The sequence below is a fragment of the Dendropsophus ebraccatus genome, chromosome 11, assembly GCF_027789765.1.
Source record: "Dendropsophus ebraccatus isolate aDenEbr1 chromosome 11, aDenEbr1.pat, whole genome shotgun sequence".
NCBI lineage: Eukaryota > Metazoa > Chordata > Amphibia > Anura > Hylidae > Dendropsophus > Dendropsophus ebraccatus.
This window is the reverse complement of record NC_091464.1, coordinates 90,352,131-90,367,847: the sequence shown is the minus strand read 5'-3', so window position 1 is coordinate 90,367,847 and position 15,717 is coordinate 90,352,131. Positions and strand designations below refer to the sequence as shown.

The following is a 15,717-nucleotide window of genomic DNA, read 5'->3' as shown; positions in this document are numbered from 1 at the left end:
GGAGCTTAGCTGAACCCAATCTGCGCATGCACGCGCACGCTCCGCTCTGATACAACTCAACAGTTTTCACTCCCCAAATATCACAGGACATAGACTGATATATATATTATTTATTGTAAAGGCATTGGAGGAAACCTCCGGACCCCCTCCCCTCGTACCTGCTGCATCCAGGATCCTACAATCACACTGATCCCAATGGTTCAGCTGTAGAAGAGGTGCGGACTCTGGTGGGACGGGGGAGGGGAGGAATAGTAATCAGTATTATACACTATTCTATATGGCAGTGTCCTATTATAGCTCATTACTGACACATCTGATTGTCTCACATCAGCACCACACGTGATCGGCTAAAACAGGGGAAGGGAAGCTTGGCTCTCCAGCTGTTGCAGAACTACAACTCCCATCATGTCTGGACAGCCAAAGCTTTAGCTGTCCAGGCTTGATGGGAGTTGTACTTCTGCCCCTGGGCTAAAACTACAGCGCAAGAGACTAACATCAGTCCACACACCCTGAGGGGAGCTCGGACTTCATGAAAGATTCTGCAACTTTCTATAAGACTTTGTACTTCGACTCCATTCTCAATAGCTGTGCTTGTTGTCAGTGAATAAAAACAAAAGCCACAAACATAGATGTAGTAAGCTTACTACATCCAGTCTGTGGCCTTGATAGCTGCCCTACACTGATACATTGTAGTAAACTCTCAGCCCATGAGACCCCCTTAGGTCTCTACAGGGGGTCTATCCTTTCTGTTCACTGACTGCAAGCATAGATGGCAGTAAAGTTGAGGATTAGATACAAACTTTAGTAGATTGAAGGAGATTATTTACATTAGTGCCACGGCCCCTTGAAGAGTTTGGCGCGGTTTTTGACAACCTGAATGTCCGATAAGAAACTGATTAGGTGGGATGGGGGAGTTGTTCCTGTGATAGAGGGGAAAAAAGACCACTTGGGATAGAGGTAAGTAAGGTGCTCAGGTTGCTTGTGTAATAAGGCACTGCTGGGGATGGGCGGCACAGTCACACAATGTCCGTCAGGTCCTGCCCTGCCGCCTCAACGTCCACATACAGGAAGTGAAGCCAGTTCTGGAAAAATCCCTGGTTGAAGGTTCCTGTATCCACAACCAGACCCCCGAGCATACAGCGCCCGCTCTTCTCCCGCAGGGCGATCCTCGCCTCCCGCTCAGTGACGTTGTAGCTGATGTTCAGCAGCTGAATAAGCAGGACATAGGCCATGCCGGCTGTGATAATGGTGCAATACCACACACAGGTGAAGGCGAAGGAAGTGCTGGGCAAAGACACAGGCAAGAGATTCATCACCTACCCGGCTGACCTTATCTATTAGCTGCCCCCAACCCCTTCATCACCCTGCCCTCCCCCTCATACCCCACCAATCACACTGCTGCCCCCTGTAACCTTACAGAGAAGAAAGCAGCCTTACCTGTAGTTGGCATAGACTCCCGGGCAGTAGAATAAGGCACTAAAGACACTGCGGCCCTGGCATACAGCTCCGAGCGTCACTATTATCCCGTATATAGAGGTGAATTGGAAAACCACAAGAAGCAAGATGAAGTATTTGTGATTGCGAGCTCCAATGCAGTTATTAATCCTGTGTGTACAAGAATATAACCACTATAATACTGCTCCTATATACAGGAATATAACTACTATAATACTGCTCCTATATACAGGAATATAACTACTATAATACTGCTCCTATATACAAGAATATAACTACTATAATACTGCTCGTATATACAGGAATATAGCTACTATAATACTGCTCCTATATACAGGAATATAACTACTATAATACTGCTCCTATATACAAGAATATAACTACTATAATACTGCTCGTATATACAGGAATATAGCTACTATAATACTGCTCCTATATACAAGAATATAACTACTATAATACTGCCCCCTATATACACGAATATAACTACTATAATACTACTCCTATATACAAGAATATAACTACTATAATACTGCTCCTATATACAGGGATATAACTACTATAATACTGCTCCTATATACAGGGATATAACTACTATAATACTGCTCCTATATACAGGAATATAACTACTATAATACTGCTCCTATATACAGGAATATAACTACTATAATACTGCTCCTTTATACAAGAATATAACTACTATAATACTGCTCCTATATACAGGAATATAACTACTATAATACTGCCCCCTATATACACGAATATAACTACTATAATACTACTCCTATATACAAGAATATAACTACTATAATACTGCTCTTATATACAGGGATATAACTACTATAATCAGCACAAGCCATTGAGGAAGTAAAGACCAGCGGCACTCACCGGGTTAATGCAGTTGTGATGATTTATTGATACGATGTCATCTTGCAGATAAGCTCAGGGCAGGGGGAGACAGGTCCACGGTGCACAGCACCTCTGGACCTGTCTCCCCCTGCCCTGAGCTTATCTGCAAGATGACATCGTATCAATAAATCATCACAACTGCATTAACCCGGTGAGTGCCGCTGGTCTTTACTTCCTCAATGGCTTGTGCTGATTAAATGAATTGCTTTCTCATTTACGCTGAGCACCACTGTAATGCATGAATGTCACTGAGATTACTCAGCCAACAAAGACTACAACGCTCCTCATCTCACAAAGACACTTAATCTGAAAACATAAACAGCTCCACACAAATCACGGGTCACTGATAGTGCCAACACATCTATTTGCTTGTGCATATAACTACTATAATACTGCTCCTATATACAGGAATATAACTACTATAATACTGCTCCTATATACAGGAATATAACTACTATAATACTGCTCCTATATACAGGAATATAACTACTATAATACTGCTCCTATATACAGGAATATAACTACTATAATACTGCTCCTATATACAGGGATATAACTACTATAATACTGCCCCCTATATACACGAATATAACTACTATAATACTACTCCTATATACAAAAATATAACTACTATAATACTGCTCCTATATACAGGGATATAACTACTATAATACTGCTCCTATATACAGGGATATAACTACTATAATACTGCTCCTATATACAGGAATATAACTACTATAATACTGCCCCCTATATACAAGAATATAACTACTATAATACTACTCCTATATACAGGGATATACCTACTATAATACTGCTCCTATATACAGGAATATACCTACTATAATACTGCTCCTATATACAGGAGTATACCTACTATAATACTTCTCCTATATACAGGAATATAACTACTATAATACTGCTCCTATATACAGGAATATAACTACTATAATACTGCTCCTATATACAGGAATATAACTACTATAATACTGCTCCTATATACAGGGATATAACTACTATAATACTGCTTACTATATACAGGAATATAACTACTATAATACTGCCCCCTATATACAGGAATATAACTACTATAATACTGCCCCTATATACAGGAATATAACTACTATAATACTGCTCCTATATACAGGAATATACCTACTATAATACTGCTCCTAAGTATAATATTATATAATGGTGCTCTGGCTCGGCTCTCACCACACACAGTGATGGTCCATCCTCTGGACGCAGCTCTCACAGATCCGGCAGTGGCCGCTCCGCGGGGATTTCAGCACTTTGCAGATCTTACACCAGTTTTTCTCGGTGAGATTTCGGTTCTCCTCCTGGATGGCAGAGCGCCCACCGGGGACACCGTCCACAGCTGTCTGGATTCCACTGTCAGGCTCCAATGTCCCTCTCGTCGCCACCCGGGTACTAGCTGCACTTCGGTTGAGGTAGCCTGGGTCCCGCTTTGCTTTCGCTAGAAACAGAAGTGTGAGCAGCAGGCCGCAGGTGATGGCGGTGAAGTGGCCCCAGCCGACGTGGCCCTTGAGGACGACCTCCTGCACAAAGTTGTAGTACATGTAGCCGAGGGAGAAGAGGGCAAGGCTGAGGAAGAGGAGGGTCTTACCCTTGCGCCGGTGCGTCAGCTGATAATACCAGATCACCAGGATCGGTAGGGAGCTGAGGACCACCACCCCCAGGAGCAGGTGGATGGCAGCCACATGGAGGGAGATGGGCAGCAGGATCAGCGGGGGCAGGATACTCAGGTTAACCTTCCTGGCACCACGAATCCACGGCACACGGAAGCGATCAGACGCCGTCTCTATCACCCCGGCCAGGACCTCCGGCTTCAGGGACTTACAGGTGATCCATCTGGAATCAGAACAGCTGAGACTAGAGATCTATGCTACACTTCAGAGCTGCAATCACAATTCTGATGGTTGTAAATGGAAACAGCCAGCAGCTTGTCCACACGTTATATCACAGGGGGGTAACTGTTTCCTAAAACCGTAATCGACACCTCACAGGGTGCAGACACAGAACAAGCAGGGAGTCCTGGGAGATTTCAGCTCTGCAGAATAGTAAATGCAGCCGTGGAGAACAATTCTGCTGTCGGGGGCCGAGTGCCCTGTGGGGCCCCTCACCTGTCACAGGCCTCGTCTAGGTCCTCGCAGTCACACAGGCAGGCGGCCAGGTGACTCCTCTCGCCCTTCTGGTTGATGTACTCGCAGCAGCACAGGACGTCATCCGCGTCTCCTCGCTCTCTGGTCGCCCTCTTTTTCTTGACACCATTCATAGCTGCGTCCTTCGCTATAGGGGCCAAACATCGGGCATCCTCCGGAGGGCGCTGCAGGCACCTGACCAACGCATCATAAGGTAGATCGCCTCCCGGTGGTCACTACAAGAAAGATCATATCAGCCCAACCTGGAACCCAACACCCGCCTGGTGTGCAGTCTCCCCCCTACAAACCCCAGAATCTCCCCCCCCCCCTACACACCCCAGAATCTCCCCCCCCCCCCCCTACACACCCCAGAATCTCCCCCCCCCCCTACACACCCCAGAATCTCCCCCCCCCCCTACACACCCCAGAATCTCCCCCCCCCCTACACACCCCAGAATCTCCCCCCCCCCCTACACACCCCAGAATCTCCCCCCCCCCCCTACACACCCCAGAATCTCCCCCCCCCCCTACACACCCCAGAATCTCCCCCCCTCCCTCCACACCCCAGAATCTCCCCCCCTCCCTACACACCCCAGAGTCTCTCCCCCCTCCCTACACACCCCAGAGTCTCTCCCCCCTACACACCCCAAACCCCAGGGTCACCCCCACCATAACTCCAGGGGTCCCCACCTCCTCGCCAGCATAGCACTCGGGCATAATAACCCCTCCGCTGCTTCTCACCGCTCCGCACACCTCGCCCGCCGCCTCTTCCACGTTACTAGGTGACCCGGCTTCCCGAGCGACCGTCTCCTGACTGTATCAACTGGCAGCAGCTGGTGGGCGTGGCCGCACTTCCTGATCCAGACCCGCCCGGATCACGTGGTCTTTAACGCTCCGCTTTTCAAAGCTCTGAAACAGAAGCAGGGCGTGAGAGCTGTGCCCCGCCCCCTCCTGGTGACGACATCAATGTCTCCGCCCCCTTCCTATCTGTACTATACTCGTCTCTAATAATAATATACACCCGATCATATACTCCCTATAAAATACAACCGATCATATACTCCCTATAATATACACCTGACCATATACTCCCTATAATATACACCCGATCATATACTCCCTATAATATACAACCGATCATATACTCCCTATAATATACACCTGATCATATACTCCCCCGTCCCTATAATATACACCCGATCATATACTCCCTATAATATACACCCGATCATATACTCCCTATAATATACACCCGATCATATACTCCCTATAATATACACCTGATCATATACTCCCCCGTCCCTATAATATACACCCGACCATATACCCCTATATAATATACACCCAATCATATACCCCCTATACAATATACACCCGATCATATACTCCCTATAATATACACCCAATCATATACTCCCTATAATATACACCTGACCATATACTCCCTATAATATACACCTGACCATATACTCCCTATAAAATACACCCATAATATACTCCCCCGTCCCTATAATATACACCCGACCATATACCCCCTATACAATATACTCCCTATAATATACACCCATAATATACTCCCTATAATATACACCTGACCATATACTACCTATAATATACACTCGATCATATACTCCCTATAAAATACACCTGACCATATACTCCCTATAATATACACCTGATCATATACTCCCTATAATATACACCCGATCATATACTGCCTATAATATACACCTGAATATATACTTATAAAATACACCCATAATATACTCCCCCGTCCCTATAATATACCCCCGACCATATACCCCCTATATAATATACACCCGATCATATACCCCCTATACAATATACACCCGATCATATACTCCCTATAATATACACCCAATCATATACTACCTATAATATACACCCATAATATACTCCCTATAATATACACCTGATCATATACTCCCTATAATATACACCTGACCATATACTCCCTATAATATACACCCAATCATATATTACCTATAATATACACCCAATCATATATTACTTATAATATACACCCAATCATATACTCCCTATAATATACACCCGATCATATACTCCCTATAATATACACCCGATCATATACTCCCTATAATATACACCCGATTATATATTCCCTATTATATACACCTGATCATATACTCCCTATAATATACATCCGATCATATACTCCCTATAATATACACCCGACCATATACCCCCTATATAATATACAACCGATCATATACCCCCTATACAATATACACCTGATCATATACCCCCTATACAATATACACCTGACCATATACTCCCGATCATATACAACCGATCATATACTCCCTATAATATACCCCCATAATATACTCCCTATATAATATAGACCCGATCATATACCCCCTATACAATATACACCTGATCATATACCCCCTATACAATATACACCTGACCATATACTCCCTATAATATACACCCGATCATATATTCTCTATTATATACACCCGATCATATACTCCCTATAATATACATCCGATCATATACTCTCTATAATATACACCCGTTCATATACTCCCTATAATATACACCCGATCATATACTCCCTATAATATACACCCGATCATATATTCCCTATAATATACACCCGATCATATACTCTTTATAATATAAACCCGATCATATACTTCCTATAATATACACCCGATCATATACTCCCTATAATATACACCCGATCATATACTCCCTATAATTTACATCCAACCATATACCCCCTATATAATATACACTCATAATATACTCCCCCAGTCCCTATAATATACACCCGCCCTTATACCTCCTATATATTATACACCTGATCATATACTCCTTATAATATACACCCAATCATATACTCCCTATAATATACACCCGATCATATATTCCCTATAATATACACCCGATCATATATTCCCTATAATATACACCCGATCATATACTCCCTATAATATACACCTGATCATATACTCCCTATAATATACACCCATAGTATACTCGCCCGTCCCTATAATATACACCCGACCATATACCCCTTATATAAAATATACACGACCATATACCCCCTAAATAATATACACCCAATCATATGCCTCCTACATAATATACACCGGACCATATACCTCTTATATAATATACACCTTATCATATACCCCCTATATAATATACACCCAAAATATACTCCTCCTGTCGCTATAATATACACCCGACCATATACCCCCCTATATAATATACACCTGACCATATGCCTCCTATATAATATACACCTGACCATATACCCCCTATATGAAATACACCTGACCATATACCTCCTATATAATATACACCCGACCATATACCCCCTATATGATATACACCTGACCATATACCTCCTATATAATATACACCCGACCATATACCCCCTATAAGATATACACCCGACCATATACCTCCTATATAATATACACCTGACCATATACCCCCTATATGATATACACCTGACCATATACCTCCTATATAATATACACCTGACCATATACCCCCTATATGATATACACCTGACCATATACCTCCTATATAATATACACCCGACCATATACCCCCTATAAGATATACACCCGACCATATACCTCCTATATAATATACACCAGACCATATACCTCCTATATAATATACACCTGACCATATACCCCCTATATGATATACACCTGACCATATACCTCCTCCTATATGATATACACCCGACCATATACCCCCTATATGATATACACCTGATCATATACCTCCTATATAATATACACCTGATCATATACCTCCTATATAATATACACCCGACCATATACCTCCTATATAATATACACCTGATCATATACCTCCTATATAATATACACCTGATCATATACTTCCTATATAATATACACCTGACCATATACCTCCTATATAATATACACCTGACCATATACTCCCTATATAATATACACCCGACCATATACCTCCTATATAATATACACCTGACCATATACCTCCTATATAATATACCTGACCATATACCTCCTATATAATATACACCTGACCATATACTCCCTATATAATATACACCTGACCATATACCTCCTATATAATATACACCTGACCATATACTCCCTATATAATATACACCCGACCATATACCTCCTATATAATATACACCTGACCATATACCTCCTATATAATATACCTGACCATATACCTCCTATATAATATACACCTGACCATATACTCCCTATATAATATACAGCTGACCATATACCTCCTATATAATATACACCTGACCATATACCTCTTATATAATATACACCCGACCATATACCCCCCTATATAATATACACCTGACCATATACCTCCTATATAATATACACCCGACCATATACCCCCTATATGATATACACCCGACCAAATACCTCCTATATAATATACACCCGACCATATACCCCCCTATATAATATACACCCGAACATATACCTCCTATATAATATACACCCGACCATATACCTCCTATATAATATACCTGACCATATACCTCCTATATAATATACACCTGACCATATACCTCCTATATAATATACCTGACCATATACCTCCTATATAATATACACCTGACCATATACTCCCTATATAATATACACCTGACCATATACCTCCTATATAATATACACCAGACCATATACTCCCTATATAATATACACCCGACCATATACCTCCTATATAATATACACCTGACCATATACCTCCTATATAATATACCTGACCATATACCTCCTATATAATATACACCTGACCATATACTCCCTATATAATATACACCTGACCATATACCTCCTATATAATATACACCTGACCATATACCTCTTATATAATATACACCCGACCATATACCCCCCTATATAATATACACCTGACCATATACCTCCTATATAATATACACCCGACCATATACCCCCTATATGATATACACCCGACCAAATACCTCCTATATAATATACACCCGACCATATACCCCCCTATATAATATACACCTGACCATATTCCTCCTATATGATATACACCCGACCATATACCCCCTATATGATATACACCTGATCATATACCTCCTATATAATATACACCCGACCATATACCCCCCTATATAATATACACCTGACCATATACCTCCTATATAATATACCTGACCATATACCTCCTATATAATATACACCTGACCATATACTCCCTATATAATATACACCTGACCATATACCTCCTATATAATATACACCTGACCATATACTCCCTATATAATATATACCCGACCATATACCTCCTATATAATATACACCTGACCATATACCTCCTATATAATATACCTGACCATATACCTCCTATATAATATACACGTGACCATATACCTCCTATATAATATACACCTGACCATATACCTCCTATATAATATACACCCGACCATATACCCCCCTATATAATATACACCTGACCATATACCTCCTATATAATATACACCCGACCATATACCCCCTATATGATATACACCCGACCATATACCTCCTATATAATATACACCCGACCATATACCCCCCTATATAATATACACCTGACCATATTCCTCCTATATGATATACACCCGACCATATACCCCCTATATGATATACACCTGATCATATACCTCCTATATAATATACACCTGATCATATACTTCCTATATAATATAGACCCGATCATATACCTCCTATATAATATACACCTGACCATATACCCCCTATATAATATACACCCGACCATATACCTCCTATATAATATACACCTGACCATATACCTCCTATATAATATACCTGACCATATACCTCCTATATAATATACACCTGACCATATACCGCCTATATAATATACACCCGACCATATACCTCCTATATAATATACACCTGACCATATACCTCCTATATAATATACCTAACCATATACCTCCTATATAATATACACCTGATCATATGCCTCCTATATAATATACACCCAACCATATACCCCCTATATGATATACACCTGACCATATACCTCCTATATAATATACACCTGACCATATACCCCCTATATGATATACACCTGACCATATACCTCCTATATAATATACCTGACCATATACCCCCTATATGATATACACCTGACCATATACCCCCTATATGATATACACCCGACCATATACCTCCTATATAATATACACATGACCATATACCCCTGTATGATATACACCTGACCATATACCTCCTATATGATATACACCTGATCATATACCTCCTATATAATATACACCTGACCATATACCTCCTATATAATATACCTAACCATATACCTCCTATATAAGATACACCTGACCATATACCTCCTATATAATATACACCTGACCATATACCCCCTATATAATATACACCCGACCATATACCTTCTATATAATATACACCTGACCATATACCTCCTATCTAATATTCCTAACCATATACCTCCTATATAATATACACCTGACCATATACCACCTATATAATATACACCCGACCATATACCTCCTATATAATATACACCTGACCATATACCTCCTATATAATATACACCTGACCATATACCCCCTATATGATATACACCTGACCATATACCTCCTATATGATATACACCTGACCATATACCTCCTATATAATTTACACCTGACCATATACCTCTTATATAATATACACCCGACCATATACCCCCCTATATAATATACACCCGAACATATACCTCCTATATAATATACACCTGACCATATACCTCCTATATAATATATACCCGACCATATACCCCCTATATGATATACACCCGACCATATACCTCCTATATAATATACCTGACCATATACCTCCTATATAATATACACCTGACCATATACTCCCTATATAATATACACCTGACCATATACCTCCTATATAATATACACCTGACCATATACCCCCTATATGATATACACCTGACCATATACCTCCTATATGATATACACCTGACCATATACCTCCTATATAATTTACACCTGACCATATACCTCTTATATAATATACACCCGACCATATACCCCCCTATATAATATACACCCGAACATATACCTCCTATATAATATACACCTGACCATATACCTCCTATATAATATATACCCGACCATATACCCCCTATATGATATACACCCGACCATATACCTCCTATATAATATACCTGACCATATACCTCCTATATAATATACACCTGACCATATACTCCCTATATAATATACACCTGACCATATACCCCCTATATGATATACACCTGATCATATACCTCCTATATAATATACACCTGATCATATACTCCCTATATAATATAGACCCGATCATATACCTCCTATATAATATACACCTGACTATATACCTCCTATATAATATACACCTGACCATATGCCTCCTATATAATATACACCTGACCATATACCTCCTATATAATATACACCTGACCATATACCGCCTATATAATATACACCCGACCATATACCTCCTATATAATATACACCTGACCATATACCTCCTATATAATATACACCTGACCATATACCCCCTATATAATATACACCCGACCATATACCTCCTATATAATATACACCTGACCATATACCTCCTATATAATATACACCTGACCATATACCGCCTATATAATATACACCTGACCATATACCTTCTATATAATATAAACCTGACCATATACCTCCTATATAATATACCTAACCATATACCTCCTATATAATATACACCTGACCATATACCACCTATATAATATACACCCGACCATATACCTCCTATATAATATACACCTGACCATATACCTCCTATATAATATACACCTGACCATATACCCCCTATATGATATACACCTGACCATATACCTCCTATATGATATACACCTGACCATATACCTCCTATATAATTTACACCTGACCATATACCTCCTATATAATATACACATGACCATATACCCCTATATAATATACACCTGACCATATACCTCCTATATAATATAAACCTGACCATATACCTCCTATATAATATACCTAACCATATACCTCCTATATAATATACACCTGACCATATACCCCCTATATAATATACACCCGACCATATACCTTCTATATAATATACACCTGACCATAAACCTCCTATCTAATATTCCTAACCATATACCTCCTATATAATATAAACCTGACCATATACCACCTATATAATATACACCCGACTATATACCTCCTATATAATATACACCTGACCATATACCTCCTATATAATATACACCTGACCATATACCCCCTATATGATATACACCTGACCATATACCTCCTATATGATATACACCTGACCATATACCTCCTATATAATTTACACCTGACCATATACCTCCTATATAATATACACATGACCATATACCCCTATATGATATACACCTGACCATATACCTCCTATATGATATACACCCGACCATATACCCCCTATATGATATACACCCGACCATATACCTCCTATATAATATACACCTGACTATATACCTCCTATATAATATACACCTGACCATATAACTCCTATATAATATACACCCGACCATATATCTCCTATATAATATACACCTGACTATATACCTCCTATATAATATACACCTGACCATATACCCCCTATATGATATACACCTGATCATATACCTCCTATATAATATACACCTGATCATATACTCCCTATATAATATAGACCCGATCATATACCTCCTATATAATATACACCTGACTATATACCTCCTATATAATATACACCTGACCATATGCCTCCTATATAATATACACCTGACCATATACCTCCTATATAATATACACCTGACCATATACCTCCTATATAATATACACCTGATCATATACTCCCTATATAATATAGACCCGATCATATACCTCCTATATAATATACACCTGATTATATAACTCCTATATAATATACACCTGACCATATACCTCCTATATAATATACACCCGACCATTTACCTGCTATATAATATACACCTGACCATATACCTCCTATATAATATACCTGACCATATACCTCCTATATAATATACACCTGACCATATACCGCCTATATAATATACACCCGACCATATACCTCCTATATAATATACACCTGACCATATACCTCCTATATAATATACCTAACCATATACCTCCTATATAATATACACCTGACCATATGCCTCCTATATAATATACACCCGACCATATACCCCCTATATGATATACACCTGACCATATGCCTCCTATATAATATACACCTGACCATATACCCCGTATATGATATACACCTGACCATATACCTCCTATATAATATACCTGACCATATACCCCCTATATGATATACACTTGACCATATACCTCCTATATAATATACACCTGACCATATACCCCCTATATGATATACACCCGACCATATACCCCTATATGATATACACCTGACCATATACCTCCTATATGATATACACCTGATCATATACCTCCTATATAATATACACCTGATCATATACCTCCTATATAATATACACCCGACCATATACCTCCTATATAATATACACCAGACCATATACCTTCTATATAATATACACCTGACCATATACCTCCTATATAATATACACCTGACCATATACCACCTATATAATATACACCTGACCATATACCCCCTATATGATATACACCTGACCATATACCCCCTATATGATATACACCTGACCATATACCTCCTATATAATATACACCTGATCATATACTCCCTATATAATATACACCCGACCATATACCTCCTATATAATATACACCCGACCATATACCTCCTAAATAATATACACCCGACCATATACCTCCTATATAATATACACCCGACCATATACCCCCTATATGATATACACCTAACCATATACCTCCTATATAATATACACCCGACCATATACCTCCTATATAATATACACCTGCCTGATCATATACTCCCTATATAATATAGACCCGATCATATACCTCCTATATAATTTACACCTGACTATATACCTCCTATATAATATAGACCCGATCATATACCTCCTATATAATATACTCCCGACCATATACCTCCTATATAATATACCTGACCATATACCTCCTATATAATATACTCCCGACCATATACCTCCTATATACCTGACCATATACCTCCTATATAATATATCTTACCATATACCTCCTATATATTATACACCTGACCATATACCCCCTATATGATATACACCTGACCATATACTTCCTATATAATATACCTAATTATATACATCCCACGGTATATAATATACACCGGACCATATACCTCCTATATAATATACACCTGACCATATACCCTCTATATAATATACACCCAACCATATACCTCCTATATAATATACACATGAACATATATCTCCTATATAATATACACCTGACCATATACCTTCCCTTTAATATATATCTATATACCAATATATTATATGCCTGATAATATACTCCTGTATATAATACGACTGATCATGTACACCCCCTATATAATATACGCCCTTATTATATTTGTCCCTATAATAATAATATAACCCTGATAATATCCCCTAAGGCCGGAGCACTAGGCTGCTTCCTTTATTTACATATAGTCCTATATGTCCATGCTCTGGCTTTGGCTTGCTGGCGCCCCCTGCTGTTGGGGATTATTAAGCTCTGGAGTAGGTGGTAACTAGTCACACTCCTATAGGGGGCAATGTGGCAGAAAACTTCCTCTAGGTTGCCATCCATCTTTCTCCCAGCTGGTGAAGGGTTAATGCGGTATGGACACAGCAAACCCCCGTACATAGACTGTATACTGCCGCCAGACCCCGCTGTGAGTTGTGGCTGGACAGGATATAAATATGTTCCTAATGGAAGTCAATAGGTGATCAGCGCATTCAGCAGATCAGTGGCCGCTGACGTGTTGTCTGGGACACATTATGTCAACATTTCGCTCACCTTCTGTCTGGATCATCCGTGAACCGGCTTCTCCTGTCATCCTCTGGAGAAATTACCTTATCACGTATCATTGCTACGGTTAAA

General features: G+C 39.5%; 1 protein-coding gene across 4 annotated transcripts; it reads right to left on the bottom strand.

The window, feature by feature from the left end:
* Window positions 1-86: 86 nt before the first annotated feature.
* Window positions 87-5,428, bottom strand: ZDHHC23 (zinc finger DHHC-type palmitoyltransferase 23). Of its 4 annotated transcripts, none has more exons than XM_069946093.1 (5): window positions 5,217-5,428; window positions 4,509-4,762; window positions 3,580-4,236; window positions 1,438-1,605; window positions 87-224 (listed from the first exon to the last, which is right to left on the bottom strand). In XM_069946093.1, the coding sequence occupies exons 2-5, from the start codon at window positions 4,658-4,660 to the stop codon at window positions 182-184; spliced, it is 1,020 nt and encodes a 339-aa protein (XP_069802194.1). In that variant the 5' UTR covers window positions 4,661-4,762; window positions 5,217-5,428; the 3' UTR covers window positions 87-181. The 4 variants fall into 4 exon arrangements, with proteins under 4 accessions (XP_069802194.1, XP_069802191.1, XP_069802192.1 ...); XM_069946090.1 differs by having other exon boundaries at window positions 108-1,284; XM_069946091.1 differs by having other exon boundaries at window positions 108-1,284; window positions 5,268-5,428.
* Window positions 5,429-15,717: the final 10,289 nt, after the last annotated feature.

Excerpts from the sequence above, each read along its gene's own strand:
- ZDHHC23 (XM_069946090.1), bottom strand. The coding sequence starts at position 4,660 with ATGAATGGTGTCAAGAAAAAGAGGGCGACCAGAGAGCGAGGAGACGCG. Across the intron at positions 1,606-3,579 it reads ATGGACCATCACTGTGTGTG|GATTAATAACTGCATTGGAG; the intron begins GTGAGAGCCGAG and ends TTGTACACACAG. Across the intron at positions 1,285-1,437 it reads GGAGTCTATGCCAACTACAG|CACTTCCTTCGCCTTCACCT; the intron begins GTAAGGCTGCTT and ends GTCTTTGCCCAG.